The sequence below is a fragment of the Pan paniscus genome, chromosome 4, assembly GCF_029289425.2.
Source record: "Pan paniscus chromosome 4, NHGRI_mPanPan1-v2.0_pri, whole genome shotgun sequence".
NCBI classification, from domain to species: Eukaryota; Metazoa; Chordata; class Mammalia; order Primates; family Hominidae; genus Pan; species Pan paniscus.
The window spans coordinates 24880067-24900860 of NC_073253.2; the positions used below are offsets into that span (position 1 = coordinate 24880067).

Sequence of the window (20794 nt, forward strand, 5' to 3'; positions counted from 1 at the left end):
TTTTGTTGTTTGTGGTGATTGTTTGTTTATTCAAGAATATTTGGAACAAACATCCCTGCTTAATAGTTACTAGTTAAGATCTATATTAACAAATTAGTTCTCTAACAAATAAACATTTAAATAAGTTCAAAATAAAATATCTTACTATAAAACAAAGGAACACATTTGTAAGAATTTAATGTGTAAATAAATACAGAAAAATAAGCATTACAGCAACCAGTTTTGCTCATGATAGCAATTTTAAAGACACTTCAACAAATACTTTTATGTAAGAGGCTAATTCTGCAAAATAACATTCACTTTCCTATGGAATAATTTCACAGTCCCAGATTTTAAGCCAGAAAAATGAGACTCATGCTGGTGAAGCAACCTGCAAATCCTGCTTGTTCTTCCAACTAGTATACTTTAACATTGTAAAAGGATCTTTCAAAGGGGGAAAGAAGGCTCTTAACGGTACCTCCCAGAGTAAATCCTTGCCCCAAGGGGCTGCCCTGCTATCTGCAAGACTAAAATGGTCATGACAAATTCAAAGCTAAAAAAAGAAATAACCTTTATCTTCAGTGTATTTGCCTGGTTCAAGTGGTTATCTGCAGATTTATAAGTAGGTAAATAGAACAATATTGATAAGATTTCTGAAAACTAAATTGTATTTGGCTCTGGTACTAAGGAGTTGAGAGAATAAAACACCTATGTTAATTATCAACCGCAAATGACAACTTTTTGTGAGGTTTCTATTCTAAGGCTTACTTTATTCGTGTATTCCATTTAGAATCTTAAAATTTTTTGACAACTTCCTTTAAACAAGAAGTAATTCACAAATGGTTAACACAGCACTAAACTAATAAGATAGGTCCTCACACCCATCTTGAATTATTTAAGAAAGTATTGCCATTGAAACATTTTTCCTGAGAAATTCATATTGCAAAATGGCACAAGACAATACACATTTTCTCCAATTTTCTGCATGAATACAAGATAGGAAAATCAGATTACAATATATTTTGTGAGGAAAACATGTTTCTTAAAATTGTGCTTTCAGTTACTCTCCAAACTACAAATTTTTAGAGGGTGAGAGCCAAATGTAAGCTAAGAACTGATCTTTAAGGCAAGAGAATGAATACATATGGTAAATTTTGGTTGGTGTTTAAACAATTTTTATAGGAAATTGTTTACGAGTGGAGAAACTAAGGCACAGAAACAACCAAGCTCAGGTTCAAGGTTGAGTTTAATAGTACAGGTAGAAATAGAATCTAGGGATCTGATTCTCAGAGGATAATAATATCTCCCCAAAGGGGAAAAATAAAATTATTTCTTTTGGTAGATAACATTGATAAATCATTATTGAAATATATAATATGAATTTCCTTGAAAATCTTTGGCATTTCTGAGAGTCTTTGTAGGCTGAGGTTTTTAGGTATTTTTTTCCCAAAAAATATATAAAGTTAGGGGAGCTAGCTTTAAAGTTAAACAACAAAAATATTAATATTAATTTCAAAATGACCTGAGTTCATTTTGCATTTTTATATAAATCAGTTGTACAGCTTGAGTACTCTGAAACATAAAAGGCCACCACACTTCACTTCATAGAGTTCACACACATGCATTCTACATATTTATATGACCAGAACTTATTTCACATTTACATAAAGTATAAAATAAAATGTCTTAGTCAAATTTTTCATAAGCCCAACTATTTGAAGATGTCAGTTATTACAGTGGGATGATTAATTCATATATCATACAGTATTAAGTCTCAAATTCAAGTATTATAATATTCACCCCATGTGAAAGTTTCTTTGTACTGGCTAAGATGTGAGCTGTGAAATTTATATTGCTCAGTTTGGTATTTTTCCCTATGTGTATGTTTTCCATCACAAAACCTCTGTCTCACAATTCTGTACTTGTAAGAGCTCAGGTAGGTTTATGTAGTCATAATGCAGTAGTCTAGAACACACCATGTAAAGGTAAAAAATAAAATTATTTTCAAGTTTCTTTGTTTTTAAAGTGCTCCACGTGCTGTATTATATCAACTTTCAGGTTATAGAAATCCATTATGACTAGCAATAGTTTTACAAAAGATCAGCAGTTAAGCAAGAATGATTTGTTCAAGTATGTATACATAGATTAAGACAGCAAAAATTCTTTAGGCACATTCATATTCAAATCATACAAAAAAACCCATGAGAGTACATAAGAGAGATGGCAGAGGTGTTTAGAAGGAATGTCAGAGTGTCAGGGAATAATTTTTAAGGTAACTAGTATGTAAACTCAAAGTGGTTTTGAATATTTTGGTAACAAATATTTGTCCAAAACAACAGAAACAAGTACTTATTCCTTATCAGAAATAAAATACAAATCAAGTCTGTCCAGATGTTCAGAAGCTGCATCATAAAAATATTTTTTGAAAAATTTCATGCCTAATAGGTTGCTTCATCCATGTTGTCATCACTGTCTGCGCCAAAATCATCTCCATCTTCAAAGTATGAATTAATGTAGTCATTTTCCTAGGTAAAATGATATATTCCTTTGTAAACGTTAAAATGAATGAGTAGTAAGAAAATATTCCTGGCCTAAAAGTCTCTGCTTTTTTATCTGCTTCAAAAACACAACAGTTTTCACTTGTGTTTACCTGTGCCGCTTTCTTCCTTAAGACCACCACCTTCCACTCTTGTCAGGCACCAACTAGCTAAGAGAACATGAAGGGTTGCCCATACCATCTCAATAGGATAATATAGCTACTAACACATTACAGCTTACTGGGATGATACATAAGTTTAATTAGCTAAACCACTAAACACTTACCCAAAAAATGCACAGACAAGAAAAAAAGCCAGTTTACATTAACATCCATTAGACTACACCAGTACTGAGATTTTTAGTCATAAAACATAACTGAGCATAAGCCAGAGAGACTTTTACTTCCTATTAAAAAAAAAAAGGCATGATACCAAACCAAATCCAAAAGATGCCTATATTATATTCTATCTAGGACCTCTTAGTTTCTTTTTCTTGTGGCTGAATAAGACTATCATCCATGCAAATAACTCAGAAAATATCTGTGCTTTCTATCAAAAATTCAAATATTACTTTCTTATTTATTTTTCCGGGCCTCCAGTATCTTACAATCAAAAATCCACTTTGGATACAAATTAAACCTAAGAGTTATTAATCAGTTGCAATGTATGGATTGTATTTGGATTCTGTTTGGAACAAACAAACTTTTTGAGACAACCAAGAAAATTCAATACTGGCCAGATATTTGATGAAATTAAGGAATTATATTTCATTGTACGGGGTGTTATAATGATACAGTGATGTTGTTAAAGAGCCCTTATTTTTGAATCCATACTGAAATATTTGTGGATGAAATGATACGATGCCTAGGATTTTCTTTGGAATCCAAGGCACATGGGGCACGGGGAATGGGATGGGTGGACAGGGAGGGATTGGGTAGATGAATGAGTGGTTGAAAGATTAGCTATGAATTGACCATTGTTAAAGCTGAGTGATAAGACCATGGGTGTTTCTTTTACTAGTCACTACATTTTTGCACATGATTGAGATCTGCTATAATAAGAAATTAATGTCCACATCTCTACTATCTATAGTAAGAAATACAGACTATTCTCAAAAGAAAGTCTCCTATCAATTTTACTAATTTTTTTCCAAAGTTTTTTTTTTTTTTAAATCTGGATAGTGGGATTTTTAATATATTTACATAATGCAAGAAAGGTAACATGCATTATTCACTGTATATGCATTCTTTAGATAGTTATCTCATTACTTTTTCTTCCCTAGATACTTTAAGTTTCTGCATTCAGCTAAGACCATTCCCATCTCTGGAAAGTTGGCCTGGCTTTTCTGGTGCCAAAAAAATCTGGCAATATTTAGACACCTGGGTGAAGCTTGGGGCCTGTGTACCAGGGGAGGGTGGCATGGTTGAGAGTTCAAATAGGTCTCATTGTAAAGGAGACCTTTGGCAAGAACACTTGTGTAGAAATAAAAGTAAGCCGATTTGTACATAAAGTGGAGATGAATAAGGAAGGGATACTCTAGTATTCCAAATCAAGCATACGTCACTGTGTTTTAGACATGAGTACCTCCTCCAAGTTCTGTTTAAGTGATTCAAATTTGGTAATTGTGTGACGTTAGTAATCTTGTTTTTTTTTTCTTTGAGACGCAGTCTCACTCTGTCACCCAGGCTGGAGTGCAGTGGCGCGATCTCGGCTCACTGAAAGCTCTGCCTCCCCGGTTCATGCCATTCTCCTGCCTCAGCCTCCCGAGTAGCCGGGACTACAGGCGCCCGCCACCACGCCCGGCTAATTTTTTGTATTTTTAGTAGAGATGGGGTTTCACCATGTTAGCCAGGATGGTCTTGATCTCCTGACCTCGTGATCTGCCCGCCTCGGCCTCCCAAAGTGCTGGGATTACAGGCGTGAGCCACCACGCCCAGCCCCGATGTTAGTGATCTTGATACAGGTATGAAGTAGTGAAACCCATAAAGTAGTTTCAGTAGTGAAACTACTGATGGCTTAAATGGTTCTAGGCTCTCATTTGAGCCCTTGTGTTTTTCTTCAATTACAACATTCAAAAGATTGAAGAAGAAAAGTCTTTATTTCCTTGATTTTACTAATAGGTGTTACATAGATAATTTGCCCCATTTTATTCTTCAAAAGAAAATGCGCATCAAATCCTCAATACATTGGATAAATTAACTACCACAAATTTTAATTAATAATTGCTAAAAAGAGCAGAGAAGAATAATTTTAAATGTAGAAAGGTGTTAACGAAGATCTCCTTTCCATCCCTCACTCAGCCATACATGCAGAACACACATTTATCTATTAAAGTGGGGAGTTTTTTTGTTGTTTTTTTGTTTTTGTTTTAAATGAAATGTTATAATAAACCCAATAGCGTTGTTTAATATTCTGCTAAGGCTCAATGAAGAATTCTAAAACTACTAGAATCCCAATATTTGTTGTTTTTGTTAGAGGAGATCTTAATTTCAACACAGATATAGTTCCGACTGAACTCAGTGCAAGCAGACATTGTCAACAGAGCATTGCAAATGCCAGTCTTGTCTAGAGTATTGACCACACAAACTAGAACCTATAGCACCACCACCCTACTACCCCCATGGCAGTGTGACAACAAAATATATCTCCAGACACTACCAAATATCCTTTCAAGAGTATTGAAAACCACTGGTTTACAGCAATAAGCTTTCAAATATGACCCAAACTTGGCTCTTCCATTCAAAGCAACTGAGCTTTCTAAAATATAAACATGATTATACCATTCCACTGTTTAAAACCCCTCAATGCTCCCCACAGTACTCAGGATAAAGTCAAATTTCTCAGCTTGACATTCAAAGTCCTTAATGACCTGCTCATCTCTCCAGCTTCATCTCTCAACACAAGCCCACTTAACACCCTCTAGTCCAGCCATACCGATTTATCTGGTCAGTTAAATTAAGAAGCTACACTCTCATCACCTGCAAGCCTCTCTCCATGTTCTTTTTTCTCCCTGCAAGTGTCCACTCCATTCCATGTTCCTATCTTGATCTGATTAGCTCTTCAGATCACCTAAATTGTCTTCTTTGAAGTATCATCTTTGATATGCCTAAAATAGACTTTGGTGTGCCCATATCATCTCTTATGTGCCGCTATAGCATCCGGTACTACCATATCACAGCATTATTCACTGTATATTAACTGTTACCTTTTTTGTCTCTCTAGTAATTTCCCTGAGAGAAGAACTGTATCTTATCTTCATATTCCCATTGCCTAGTACAATTCCAAGCATATACTTAGTGTACACTTACTATAGGTTGCATGAAAAAGAACTGAGGAGTTACATGTTTATACAGGGTAACTATGGGGAGGGATGCAATCGGAGAGATTATGGCAAGAAAAAGAAGCCCGAGGGAAGAGCCCTGAAGAATACTGATATTTAAAGACTAGAAAGAACTCAAGAGACCATAAAAATGTACCAGAAATAGGAGAAAAACGAAAAGCATTATGTAACAAAAATTAAGGGAAGCAACCATGTTTGTCTAAGACTTGGCAATTAGCACAATGCCTGGCATATAGAAGATGAATATAATTGCTGTAAATTGTTGAATTTAAATAAAGGAAATTATAAATATATATATTTATGTATATAAATATATATATGTTGCCCAGGCTGGAGTGCAGTGGCACAATCTCAGCTCACTGCGACCTCTGCCTTCCGGGTTCAAGTGATTCTCCTGCCTCAGCCTCCCAAGTAGTTGGGATTACAGGCACCTGCCACCACGCCTGGCTAATTTTTGTATTTCTAGTAGAGACAGGGTTTCACCATGTTGGCAAGGCCTGTCTTGAACTCCTGACCTCGTGATCCACCCGCCTTGGCCTCCCAAAGTGCTGGGATTACAGAGTGAGCCACTGCGCTTGGCCAGGAAATAATATTTTAATAATAGAGCTGTCAGAAGTGTTAAATGCCGCAAAAAAGTTAAGTGACATAAAGGCTAAAATTTGTCTATGGTGAGCGTGGTAGCAATAATTTCTTTCTTTAAGCTACTTCTATTTGTCAAAAGCAATTATTTGAATAGGATGGAGGTGAAACTAAGATTGAAAAGAGCTAATGGTGGGGGAGGGGTGATGACAGCTAAAGAAGCTTTTTAAGAGACGGCATGAGGGAGAATGTGGACAACATATTTTACAATGGGAAATGAACATGTTTTACAATGGGAAATGAACATTCATGAATGGAAGAGACAGGCAGAAAAAGAGGTTAAAAATATGGAAAGGGAAATGACTGGAGGACTATGGTTCCAAAAAAGGATAGGGCCGTTAGCCCCAAATAGGATAAAAGGGATTTCCTCCCTTGATTAAAAAAAAAAGAGGAGGAGGAAGGAAGACACTGAGTTTGAAGGCAGAGGACATGAAATTTAATAGAGTTTCCTCTTGATGACTTCATTTCCTGTATGAAGGTACTATCACCTGCTAAGAGTGAAAGAAAAGGTAGTAAACAAAGGGAAATAAGAAGAAAGAAGTTAATCAAAAATAATTGCTATAGAGAGCTGACTTAAAAAGAAAAACAGAAAACATGTTATCCAGCAAAAAGGGGCTAGTGTTTTTTGAGGGGCATCAATTTCTGTGATTTCCAAGAAATGCTCAATAGGTCAGATTTGAAAGGGAAAATAGGTAGAGAATGGAAATGATCAAAGTTGGCTTTGCTCTAGTGTGTGCGCTGGGAGGACAAGGGACAATAATGGCAAAAAAGAAGATGAAGGGTGAGCAAGGGTCTAAGTTTCTTAGAAAAGAAAATTAAAACAGAGAACCAATAAAGGGGAAAGAGATGATCAGAAGTACTGACAGTTTCAATCATGTCAGAGAGCAATGGAAATAAAAACATGAATGATCTGAAAAGAAGGCTGGAGACAAATGTGATCTACCACAAATGTAACATATTTAATTTTTAAATGTTTAGACTTAAAATGTATCTGAAAGAATAGAATATTCAGGAAAATTGTGAAAAAAGAATAGGAAGGAAGACATACCCTACGAACATTAACAAATAATCAGAAGCTTCTACTACTTGAACAGCTTAGTGTTGGTTCAAAATAGATCAATGGAACAGAGAACAGAAGTAGAAATGAGAATCTAATAGCTGATACCGGAAGAATTTCAAAATCAATGAGGAAAGCAAATTAAGAAATGAGGCTAGCAGCTGGCTAGCCACTTGGAAACAGATAAAAAAATCTATCCACACTTCTCTGTTTATATTAATACAAATTTCAAAAGAATACCAAATTTAATGCAAAATAATTAAAGATTTCATAGTTGGAAGTTTCCGGAGAAGAAAAATTTGAGAATGTGGTATAAGAGGCTGAAATGGAATGAAGACAAAGGTCACCAGAATGGAGAAGAAACTCTCCACCTAGGGTTACGGTCTGAGGTGTCTACAAAGTCCCGAAGAGGCTGTGGTCTGCAAAGTTACCCTACTAAAAATACCTGATTGACTCCAGCTAATTCTGAAATGTACTATGTGCATTTCATTCTAAAAGTTAGACATCCCAAATGGAAAACACAGAGTCCTGACTCAGCCAGATACCTGAGGTTAAATTATCAATCTTCTCTGATAGTATCCACATGCACTTTGGAATTTGAAACACACTGCAGGGATTCTCCTCTAGACCTAGGTGGTTAAGCCCTCCGTTACCTGAATTGCTGACTTAAATTTTTATGTTGTTAAATCTTAACTGCACTAATCTGATCAATCTCCTTAACTTGCAGATTTATACTTACAAAGTTGCCAATCAAGTTATTTTTATTTCCTATATTCAATTTGACATCATTATAATTTCAATGCTATAATAGTTCTCTCGATAGCAAGGAAGTTCTCTCGATAGCAAGGAATCGATGCCATTGATAATAATATACTTCTGGTTCCCATCATCTTGGTTTCTGTTTATTGATTTCAATACATACTCTATATCTGATTCCTTATTAGATAAACCTTATTAATTTTGCTACCATCCCCAAATGAACCATTACCTCTTCTTGCTCTTCTTCATCATATTCCTCCTGTTCTGCAGCGTCATCGTCATCGTCATCATCACCTTCTTTACTTTTCTCTTTGCTTCCTTCTTTCTCTTCATTTTCCTCATCTGATTTTTCACCATCACCTCTTTTTTCCAATTCCTGGTATAAGTGAGTTTCATTAATTTGTATGGAAACCACTAGACTGCTGACTTCCCTGCTTAGCCTTAAGGGAACAGTTATCTATCACCTTATTCTACTCCCATCTTACCACCACCTCCTGGCTACCACCTAGGAAACTATGAGTCAACTCAAGAAAGAAGGAATTTACTGTCTCACCATTAAACCAGCATTTTCTTTGATTTTGTTACTTAATAATTGGGTTTCAGATTAATATTGGGCTTATCAGCTCTAATGCACAATGCTTTATTTTTTATAATTTATCTCCTATCTTCTCTTTTTTTGAGAGAAAGTCTCGCTCTGTCACCCAGGCTGGAGTGCAGTGGCACGATCTCGGCTCACAGCAACCTCCTTCTCCTGGGTTCAAGTGATTCTCCTGCTTGAGCTTCCTGAGTAGCTGGGACTACAGGTGCATACCACCACGCCTGGCTAATTTTTTTAGTAGAGACAGGGTTTCTCCATGTTGGCTATGCTGGTCTTGAACTCCTGGTCTCAAGAGATCTGCCCACCTTAGCCTCCCAAAGTGCTGGGATTACAGGCATGAGCCACAGTACCTGGTGGTCTATCTTACCTCCTTCTAAAATATTTGAGGTGACTTAGTTTATGGAGAACTTTTAGAATGTTATTTTGTTTTCCTTCTAACATAAAAGGGGAAAAAATAAGGTAATAGTATTATCTCAAAATGTCTATGTTTCACTTTATACATGAGGCCGTTTAATACTATTATTATAATAGCAAGTCATCCTGGGTTAGATTATCCTAGTTGCATTTTATCTGTGTCTTTATCTTTTTTCTCTCTCATTATTTACTTCCTGTTGCCAGGAATTCTTGTTTCTTAATATATCTGGCAGATTGAGAAGAAAGAGAGAAATTAAAACTCAAATCACAGTCAATACTAGAAATTATTAGAAATTCTAAAAGAGAAGACAAAAGAGAGATGCAGAGTTAGGAAAGCTTTGATTCCATGAGAGTCCCACTTATCCACAAGTGGAACCATCAAAATTAACTTTAAAATTACATCTTTGTATTTCTATGACTACCAACAATTTTTTTCATTTAATAAAAAGTGACTTATTTTCATTACTGTCACTATCTGTTCACTAAATTGTACTATGCTCAATTTGCACATATGATAGAATTTCACAAGTTTTCCAGGAGTCAATAATTTCACATATTAATATGCATAATTAAGGCATAAGTCACCTCAGCTAAAATGTGATTATTCCTAAACAGAAATTGGAATACTAATGCATGAATCTGCAAACACTCCATCTCTATTATAAGGTATTTGCTTTGTAGATTACATATAGAGAGAAAGCAGATTTTATATCTGGAGTAACTACAACTTAGCTATTCCTTTACTGGTTCTTAAACGCTTATCTTTAAAAATCCTTGTAATTAAATTCAAATTTGAATTTAAGGAAATCAAAGACAACAGAGAGACTACATTAGATAGGCTCAATTTCTAATCAAAATTCAAACTCCACCTTTCCTGTCTGCTTAACCCACTCAGGCAGAACAAATAAGACCAAGGTAACAGACATAAGATGATTTATCTTGATACTGACTCATATGTTGTCTTATATGAGTTATTACTACAATATGATGTGTGCAATTTTTCCAACTGGCAATCCCTTTGGAAAAGTGCAAGTAAAGAAAATCTTGTTTATGGATCTTTTGCAGCATCTATAATAAGATATACACATACATATATGATGGTATGTTACTATTATATTTTTTTACTATTTTAATCAGATCACAGTAAAAAGACCTGCAACCAATAAGTTGTATAGTTAATAGGAAATTGTAGTGCCATATTTATTTAGCTCTGTGCAGGGTACACACTATATCTAAAAAACATGCTATTATTTTATTTTTATAATTAAGAACACAGTTATTTAAACCAGTTATGTAAAAGTACTTTTTTTTTTTTTGAGATGGAGTCTTGCTCTGTCACCCAGGCTGGAGGGCAGTGGTACGATCTCGGCTCACTGCAAGCTCCACCTCCCAGGTTCACATCATTCTCCTGCCTCAGCCTCCCGAGTAACTGGGACTACAGGCACTTACTACCATGCCTGGCTAATTTTTTTTGAATTTTTAGTAGAGATGGGGTTTCACTGTGTTAGCCAGGATGGTCTCGATCTCCTGACCTCATGATCCACCCGCCTCGGCCTCCCAAAGTGCTGAGATTACAGGCGTGAGCCACGGCACCTGGCCAAAAGTACTTTTTAAATACAGTATTCATTCAGTGCCACATAGGAACCAGGAAGTCTCCATTTCTATTATTGCTACCTCAAATATCTTTAAAAAAAAATCCTCATCTTTATTTCCACCACACAGATCTAAATCAGACTCATAAAATAGGTTAAAAGTAGATTTCTGCAACTTTTTAATAAAAATTGATCTCAAAGCTACATATATTGTCTCATTGCTTTATTCCTTTTGCATTAAGCTACTAGTTTCAGTTCTTCTACTTACTAGTCTCCATTTTCTCTCCTGTTGAGATTTAACCATCTAACTTTACTACTTTACAGATTTAAGAATAAAATGAATAATATAAAGATACTGAAAACAGTGTTCAATTATGGACAGAGAGCAGTTCTTCTGGTTTAAATATTATACAGCCTTACAGCCACCATACAGAGCCTCCTGTTATGCAGAAATAAGAAACCTCAGATATTAGTTCACCACTAATTACTCACACATTAATCATGAGATTTGAATGTATGTCACTCCCTCTCCATCCACGAATGCTCTATTATAAAAAAAACTTGGAACTGCTTTTGCTGAAAAAATCAGCAATAAGAAAGTCATCTGGGAACAACTTTTGCTCTTCTAAACTCATTGGTATTTCTAGATTTAAATTTCCAGTTTTTCCAGTGTGTGTCCTGAAAATTGTGTTTAAATGTAGACAATATGGAAACACAGTTTGTTACACGGAGAAACCCAGAGGTCCAGATCAATCTTCCTTACGGCACATGTCATCTTAGCAAGTTTTCTCCAGGAAGCTTTTAGAATAGCCAGAACCTGAGTTCAGTCAATACAAACTGGCTAGAACTGCATTCCCATCATTCCACCATAGTTAAACCTGACAGTTATCACTGCTCCTTCATCAGTACTCTGGCTTTATTTTTCAGACATGTTGTCTCTAACTCCAGTACTGGTCAAATAATAAAATAAAAATATGAGTTTCCACTACCAAATAGCTGTGCCAACTTGGCCAGGCAAGTAAAAATTTTAAAGCCTTGACTTCCTCATCTGTAAAGAAGGAATAATACCCACCTCTCCTTGTTGTTATGAACTCTTATGGACATAACATATGTAAAGAGCTCATCAAGGAGGCTGGCACAGAATAAGTTTCAATAAAGTGTTAGCTGTTACTGTCATCATCATCATCACCAAGGCAAGACAATGCATGCATTGATAACGGTAGTAAATTGGTATAACCTCCATAAAGAGCAATGTAACAATAGCTATCCATTTCATACAGTGCACGTTTAAGTACTGACCAAATACTTCTAGAAATCTACCCTACACATGTGAAATGACATACTTAACATGAATTCATTGCAGCATTGTTAATAACAGCAAAACACTAGATGAAACATAATGTCCATATATCCAATTATGTAGGATATTAATTAAATAAATTACAGTTCATTTTTATAGTGCAGCCAAAAAAAAGGATGAGGTAACTCTACACAGACTTATATGGAACCACATCCAAGGTATTCAGTTAAGTGATAAAATGAAAATGCAGAATGTAATATGCTATCTCTGTCTTTAAAAAGAAAAAAAAACCTCGTATTTGCTATGTATGAAATACTTCTGAAAAAAGACATAAGAAACTAGTAACATTGGTTGTCTATAGGAAGGGAACTGGATGACTAGGGACAGGAATAGGAGGGAAAATTTTCAGTGTTTTAAACTTCTGAATCTTACATTTTTTATTTTTGAAAAATTAAATTTTTAAAATTTTCAGTGCTTTAAACTTCTGAATCTACATTTTTTTATTTTTGAAATATTTAGATAAAGAAAGCTATAAAAATAAGTTCTATAAAATACATTTTTCCGTCAAGAGTCTTCAATACTTAAGACCAAAAAAAAAAGCATTAAAACTGTACATATTAACCAACAGGAGGAAAAATGAGAGGTTTTTAAAAGAATTACATATGTAACTCTTTTTAAAACTTGTTCATGTTTCTCTCTGCCTGCATGATTCAAATATAAGCGGAAAGGGGGATACAGTGAAAAAGAAAGAGGTGACAGAAGGTGAGGTAAGTGGCCAGGTGAGTGGTAACGAAGGACAGGACAGACCCTCCATATCTCCCAGCCTGCAAAGTTCAAACCTTCCCAGTTACCTTATATGCTGGGCTCGCTTCTGCCAAATTTACATTATTAAAAAGTAAGAGAATGCTGAAAGGTTGAAACAGAGCAAAACGAGGTAGGATCTTTTACATTTTTTCAGTTCACTTGTATAGTAAGAAGAAAACCTTACCTCCATTTTTTTCAACACATCTTCAGTATTAGTGAGTGATGTGCCTTTGCCTGCGTCTTTTGCCTTTTTGGGTTTTGGGCCTGCTGAAGTAAAACTACCAGTTAACACATTTTTCTGCAACTACAACTGTGTATTATATTTCCTTGTCTTTGCGTATGCTGTCCAGCATCGTGCTACTGCATCCTAGGAAGTCACATAGTTTTCAGAGTAAATTAATTTTCTCAAAGAATAAACAAATCATACCTCACCAATTTTCCAATGATGATGAATAAATGATAATCACGTAGTAGGATTTTTTTAAGACTGAAGTTAACTATATTTTTTACTAGTTCTGAACATTGGTGCTGGCAATTAATATCATTAGGGCCAAAACTGCTAAAATGTTGCCTCAGATAGAGAAGTAACAAGAGTATAGTGAAAGGCTCCCACAAATCCACCTGCACTGGCTTCCCTTCACTGGTAAGTGTACTTCATTTTAACCAGAGGAATCTTAGCAGGTGTGTAAAATAAAAAGGAAGTGCAGGATAAATATTCCTTTCAGCTTTAAAGTCAACTACAGATCTGTGATCCTCTAGGACATGACCAGTATCATTCATGCACATGTATTTTATTATGAAAATATTTGCCCAATAAAAACCAATGGTATAAAAGACAGAAGATAAACTGCCATATCTCAAAATTCTGCATTCAAGCTAAATATGATTATATACTGTATCTTTAAAATAAAATAAAAATACTTCTGCCTTAAATATATATGTGCAAAAAATGTAAAGTGTATGTACTTCAAATATGTTCATTTACCAATGGTGAAAGAGATGACAGTGCAACACAGAAGTATCTTTGGAATAAAGATTAAAATAATTAAACTGAATATACTCATCATATGAATCTGAAAACTCAAAAGCATGTAAGTGAAATAAAATGTTGTAATGGCTTTGGGCTACATAATTTTTTTTTTTACTCCTATCAAAAATATTGCATTTTGAGGCTATTCTGAAAGTGCAGGGTCTAGAGAAGTATTTCACATATAAATTCTGCCAGTCAGTTACCAAAGCAATATGATAAGCTACAAAATTGTCCCATTGTGGTCAAAGAGTATTACAGCTCTTTTCCAAAATAAAGCTAAACACTTAGAAATTACTTTGTAAGAGGAAAATGTGGCTCAGAAAGATGTAATTTTGTTAAAGATTAACATTTAACCTACAAAAGAAAATTTTTAGATTGTGGTAGATGACCCATAACTGATGGAATTACAATTTACTGTGTTATACTGAATTGCCCCTCGGGGAATTACTGAGCTCAGAGCTCCCAAACATATGTATTAGTGAGGTTTCTCAAACAAAAGTAATAGTTAGATTTAATGATGGGTAACTTTCTCTGACCCCCTCGAGGGCAAAGACTGTTTAATATGAACTGTAACACATAAAATATAGCATCACATATGAACAAGATCTCAATAAATTATTATAATATTAATGCCAAAAAACATTAGCTAAGAATGTATTCTACTTACATCATGAAGTCTTTTTCTAAGAACTTTTTATCAAATTATTTAATTTCATAACATAAACCTTTGTTAAAGGGATACTAGAGAATATGGCCAGGTAAGTAAACTTATTTTTTTTTCCCATCTTTGGCCAAGTATCTGCATATATTTGAATAGTTTCTTTTAACACATGGCAGTAGCTGGTTCTTCAAGAAACAACTGTTTTCAGCCTTTGACTCTGTTGTTACTGTTTACTTCCATGTAAATCAATGGAGGACATCTTAACAAAAAGGACAGTACAAGCTTATCAGAAACAAGACATAAAAATTACACAATATGTAATAAAAAATACTAGAGCAAAATGAGAAAGTTTCATTGTTGCTTTGTTTATTAACAAATGGAAATCCTGACACATTGGGAGCTTTTACTGATTAATGTGGGTATAAAATCCCAGGGATAACATATTTGAAAACATTAACTCTTCCAAAATGAACACATTTTTCTCAGCTTTAAAGTCAACTACAGATGTGTGATCCTCTAGGACATGACCAGTATCATTCATGCACATGTATTTTATTATGAAAATAATATATTTGCCCAATAAAAACCAACGGTATAAAAGACAGAAGATAAATTGTCATATTTCAAAATATTCTTTATGTAAGCTAAATATGATTATATACTGTATCTTTAAAATAAAATAAAAATACTCTGCCTTAAATACACATGTGCAAAAAATGTAAATTGTGTATGTACTTCAAATATGTGCATTGTATTGTATGTCAATTATATCTCGATAAAGGTGTTAAAAAGGGGAATGGGAATTCCTTCTCTTCTCTTCTCTTAGTTGATAACCCCACTGTTCTTAACCTCGCTGGCTACCTTCCTTTTTCACTCTTCATTCTTCATAGCAAAATTCTAAGAAGACTCATCTATGCTAGCTGTCTCCATTTCCTAAGCTCCATTTACCAGTTAAGCCATTCCAATCTGGATTCTACCTCTGTGAATCTTTCAAAAACCTCTCACTGAGGTTTTGACAATAACCAACATGTCAAAAACGAGTGAACATTTTCCTATTTGACCTCTTAGCAGCAATGTCTAACATCTTTTAACATTGTTGACCACCTTCTGAAATACCAGACTACCTTGTGTAACTCTGCTCTCCTGGTTCTCCTCCTCCCTCTCTTTCCAGTTCCCTTCTTTGCCATTCAATCTCCTCTACCAGCCCATTAAATGTTGGCATTCCTGTAAGCTCAGGGTTAGGCTCTCCTTTCTTCTAATTATCTAATTCTGCCCTAGACCATCTCATCCTTTCTCTTGGTCTCAATGATCATATCTCTGATAATGACTGCTATCTCCATTTTGAGGTCCATTCCCCTGTATCCAAGAATATATTTAACATTTATATTTGTATATTTCAAAGGAACCATAAGTAACACCTTTGAACTGAACTTCTGATTTTCTCTCACAAACCTGGTATTTCCCTACTTCCTCTCCCACAACTATGTCTCAGTAAACTCCTATTCATCCTTCAATCTCAACTCCAATTCCATGTCCTCAAAGAACCCTTCCCAATGAGGACAGTGTGTTTTTCTTTAGTGATTTTACCCCATTTGACTACAAGCTCCATGAGGACAAGGATTATTCCCACTTTGCTCAGTTTTATTCCTGTCAGCACAATGTCTGGCAATAATAGATAACTATTTACTGAATGAAATTACTAAAGAAAAACAAACTGTAAACATTCACTTTGGCATTCTTCTATACAACATAAAGCTCTATTTTATTGGTTTCCCAATTTTAAAATGTTTTAGTTAATAATTTATAATGTAGCCAGTATAATAAAAAATCTGCAGTTATGCAAATGAAAAGGTCTACAATAATTGCAAAGTCTTTCTTAGCAGCTCCACAATTCCATAACTAAAGGAAAATCCTAAGTGAATAAATGCAGGAACAGAAAACCAAATATTGCATGTTCTCACTTATAAGTGGGCGCTAAACACTGAGCACACATGGACATAAACATGGGAACAACAGACACAGTGAACTACTAAAGTCGGGAGAGGAGGACGGGGTGGAGTGGGTTAACAAACTACCTATTAGGTAGTACACTCACTACCTGAGTGCAATATACCAACGTAACAAACCTGCACATGTACCCCTGTATCTAAAATAAACACAGAAATTTAAAAAAAGATAAAACATTTAAAAATTAAAAAATAAGACATACACAAAGAAAAGGCAACAACTAAGAAAAAAAACACCCAAAAGACAAACAAAAAACAAGCTTTAGCAAAATAGTTATAATGCATATATATATACACACACACACATACATCAGGGGACAGAGAGAGGGAGAGAATCAGGGTCCTAGACAGAGTGTCAGGGTCTTGCTCTGTCTTCCAGGCTTAAGTGCAGTGGTGCAGTTTAGGCTAATTGCAGCCTCTGCCTCTTCGGCTCAAGTGATCCTCCCACCTTAGACTCCCAAGTAGCTGGGACTACAGGTGCATGCCACCACACTTGGCTAATACTTGTTTTAACTTTTTGTAGAGACAAGTTCTCACTATGTTGCCCAGGCTGGTCTCAAACTCCTGGGCTCAAGTGATCCTCCCACCTCAGCCTCCCAAAATGCTGAGATTACAGGCATGAGATCCCTTGTCTGGCTCAAAATAAGAAAAGCATTAAGAACAGTGAGTATAACTTTGGGTTGACAAATCCATATTAACAGAATGTAAGAAATAACCTTTTCCTACCTGAATTACTATTATATTAGTCAATGTACCTTTTTTACATTTATTTCTTGGCATCATCTCTCTTGGAAGTCTTCTCCAATCTGTACATAAAATAAAAAATAAAAAATTGCAGTTTTCTCTAGGAATTAGTGGCATTGAACATAACTATTTGAAGGACACAACAGTTGTCCAGAAAATGACAATAAAGTGCCTTAGTATCTGACTTTACAAATTTAGCTTGAAACATATAAAAACCAAATCCAAATATTACAGACAATGATATATTTTCTCCTATAAAGAAAATTTATTACAATAGCTCTGAAATAGTGCTATAAAATTTTTGGTGAAGGAAATCTTATGGTAATTATTTGTGGGTGTTGGAATTATGACGGTTTTTCTTAAGTATTATTTATATTTATTTGACCACTTTATATTTCATAAGTTTTCTGTAGTTGATATATTCTGTAGTTGATATATTTCTTATGCAACAAAATTTTTTTTTCAAAAGGATGTTACCACAATCCCAAAACATGCAAAATGAAATAAACAATTGTAATATCTGAAAACTTTAAAATTAAAAATATAAATAGCTGTCAAAAACAAATTTCCTCCAATAAATAATTTTGCTTGTATTAGCTAAATAATTCCTCTAATGTGTCACTTTCTTTTAATTTTTAAGCATGGAGTTAAACAGGAAATGGAAGCAACATAAAAGTTGATTTAAAAATATTGCCTGCTTTTAAAGAAAATTTGGAGCATTTTTACAAAGCATTTAAATCTCAAGTCATTTTACCTGAAAAATAAATTTTGTTTTGAATATATTTTAGTTTTTATAAGCTATTCATTTTAGATCATGATGGAATATGTAGAGAATCATTTGAGAGATGAATACTAATGAAACGGAAGAAATGAGAGACCTAAGTTGTTTCCAGGGTGCCCCAACCTTACCAACACTGAAAAGATAGTACTATAATCTGTGAAAATGATAAGGCTGTTAATGCCATCTATGTTTTTACATAAGGGGAGTTTCCATAAAAGACCAAGGACAGAGACATAAAAAGAATGTGAATTAAAATGAGAAGACCTGGGTTCTAACAATACTGGCCACATGGCCTGACAGGTCACTTTATTTCTATGACAACTGTTTTTATTTGCAAAATGAATGAGTGGGATGAGATCTCCTTTACAGCCCCTTCTAACTTGTCCATACCCAAGGTAAAGCTTCTTTTTAGATATGGTTCTTTTGAAGAAACCTAACAACAAAACTAGTCTATGTCTGCATAAAAGAAAGGAAGATCCATGAGCTTGGCTTAAAATATCTTTAAAACGAGATTTTTGCTTTCTCTTCAAATGCTCTAAAATTGCTCAGGAGCATAGTATTTGAGCTTTCTGGTATTACGAATTAAAATTGTGATTGTGGCTAATTAAATTGGAAAATTAAAAGGGTTTGTTTGGCCTGTCCTATTTTTGTAAAAAATGTATTTTTAAGGGCGGGGGGTGTTGGCTCATGCCTGTAATCCCAGCACTTTGGGAGGCTGAGGCGGGCGGATCATGAGGTCAGATCAAGACCATCCTGGCGAACACGGTGAAACTCTGTCTCTACTAAAAATACAAAAAATTAGCTGGGCATGGTGGCGGGGGCCTGTAGTCCCAGCTACTCGGGAGGCTGAGGCAGGAGAATGGCATGATCCCTGGAGGTGGAGCTTGCAATGAGCCGATATCGTGCCACTGCACTCCAGCCTGGGCGACAGAGCAAGACTCCATCTCAAAAAAATAAATAAAATAAAATATACATATATATATATTTTAAGAACTTCCACAAAAGCACTTCAACTCTTCCTTGTTTTAGCATAAAAATCTTTTCACCTTAGTTTCTAACAGATTTATATTACTAATTAATCACAATAAAAGAACCAGACTCAGTTTTCCTATGGTAAAAATAGAAAACTTATCCTAAAAATAAAACATGAGGTGAGAGAGACAGCCTTTAAAAACTGTTTTCATATTGTGTGTTTTGTAGTTACCTGGTATCCATTCTTCCTTGTATACCTTCATGTATCTTTTACTATACCTTTCAATATCTAGGGGAAAAAAGAATAAAGAACTCATTAGGAAAATCAACAGTAACCCTGAACTTAAGCCATTCCTTTAAGATTATTGAAAACAACAGACAACATTTTTAATTTTACATACAGGGAGTTTCCCACCTTTGTACATAAGAGAATGGGAAAAAGGGTAGGGGTAGGCAAGGATGGACTTGGTGAGGGGTTACTGATCTGAGGCATAAATGAGCAAGCTGCAAGCCCTACATGCCAACTGCTGAAAACTCTGCAGGAACCCTCTGAGCTTGCCAAAACCAGTAAAGCCACAACTGCGGCTCTTGATTCAGACTAGTCCACCTTATCACAAGAAATACCCTTAAGGAGGGCACAAACTCTTTTCCAGCAGCACAAGTTGGAAAGCAACACTATCACACAAAAGCTTGAAGCCATGTTCATCATAAAAAGTAGTTCAGGAGTTAAGCATGAAAAAGGGAAGGTAATACTAAAGATGAATGGATAAAAATCAAGGACCAAATATATACTGATTTTTCTCTTATGTCAAGGATATGCTTCCAAATAATACAACCACGTATGAGAGAAAGATAACCAAAATAAGTAGTAGATCAGAGACCAAAAGATCAGGTTTTTCTAGGTATTTTAACTGTTTGACTTCAGGTAAAATGTTTTAACTAATCTTGCCAAGTTTTTAATCTATAAAACGAAGTCAGCACAAATGAGAGATTCCTAGAATTTGTAACACAATGACTTCTTTTTAAGAATTTTCTCCAAAACAGTTTCCATATTTTAAATAATTTTAACCCTCAGTATACCGGAAAAAAACAGTTTTTACCCTTTTTCTCTGGGTACAGTAGACCACTTTTTATATTTTAAAATATTTTTAAGTTAATTTCAAATAATGAAATACAGAGAATAAATAAAAAAGATAACAGATAAAAGAACAGATATTGAAAACCAATTATTGGAACCCAATTAAAAAGAGGTAAAGGATTTGAATAGACATTTCTCTAAAGAAGATACAAAAATGGACAAAAAGCATGAAAAGATGTCCAACATCACCAATCATTACGGAAATTCAAATCAAAACCACAATGAGATACTGTGTTACAACCACTAGGATGGCTAGAATCAAAAAAAAATAAGAAATGTTGGCAAGGATATGGAAAAATTGGAACTCTCATACATTATTGATGGGAATGTAAAATGGGGTGGCCACTTTAGAAAACTGTTTGGCAGTTCCTCAAAATGTGAAATATAGAGTTACCATATGATCCTATGTATATACCCAATATAAATGAAAACATGTCTTCACA

General features: G+C 34.7%; 1 protein-coding gene across 7 annotated transcripts in view; it reads right to left on the bottom strand.

Annotated features, from left to right (window-relative positions):
• The window catches only part of POLR3G (RNA polymerase III subunit G), a 40281-nt gene continuing 19487 nt past the window's right edge, over window positions 1-20794 (bottom strand). For 5 of the 7 annotated variants that reach the window (XM_014344856.4, XM_014344857.4, XM_034959808.3 and 2 more), the window contains exons 4-8: window positions 19446-19502; window positions 17472-17522; window positions 13204-13286; window positions 8541-8687; window positions 1-2504 (exon numbers count right to left, since the gene is read on the bottom strand). In XM_014344856.4, coding sequence (XP_014200342.2) covers window positions 2418-2504; window positions 8541-8687; window positions 13204-13286; window positions 17472-17522; window positions 19446-19502 — 425 coding nt within the window. In that variant the 3' untranslated portion in view covers window positions 1-2417. The remainder of the gene's footprint in view (window positions 2505-8540; window positions 8688-13203; window positions 13287-17471; window positions 17523-19445; window positions 19503-20794) is intronic. The other 2 variants (XM_014344861.5, XM_014344862.4) reach the window with 1 other exon arrangement.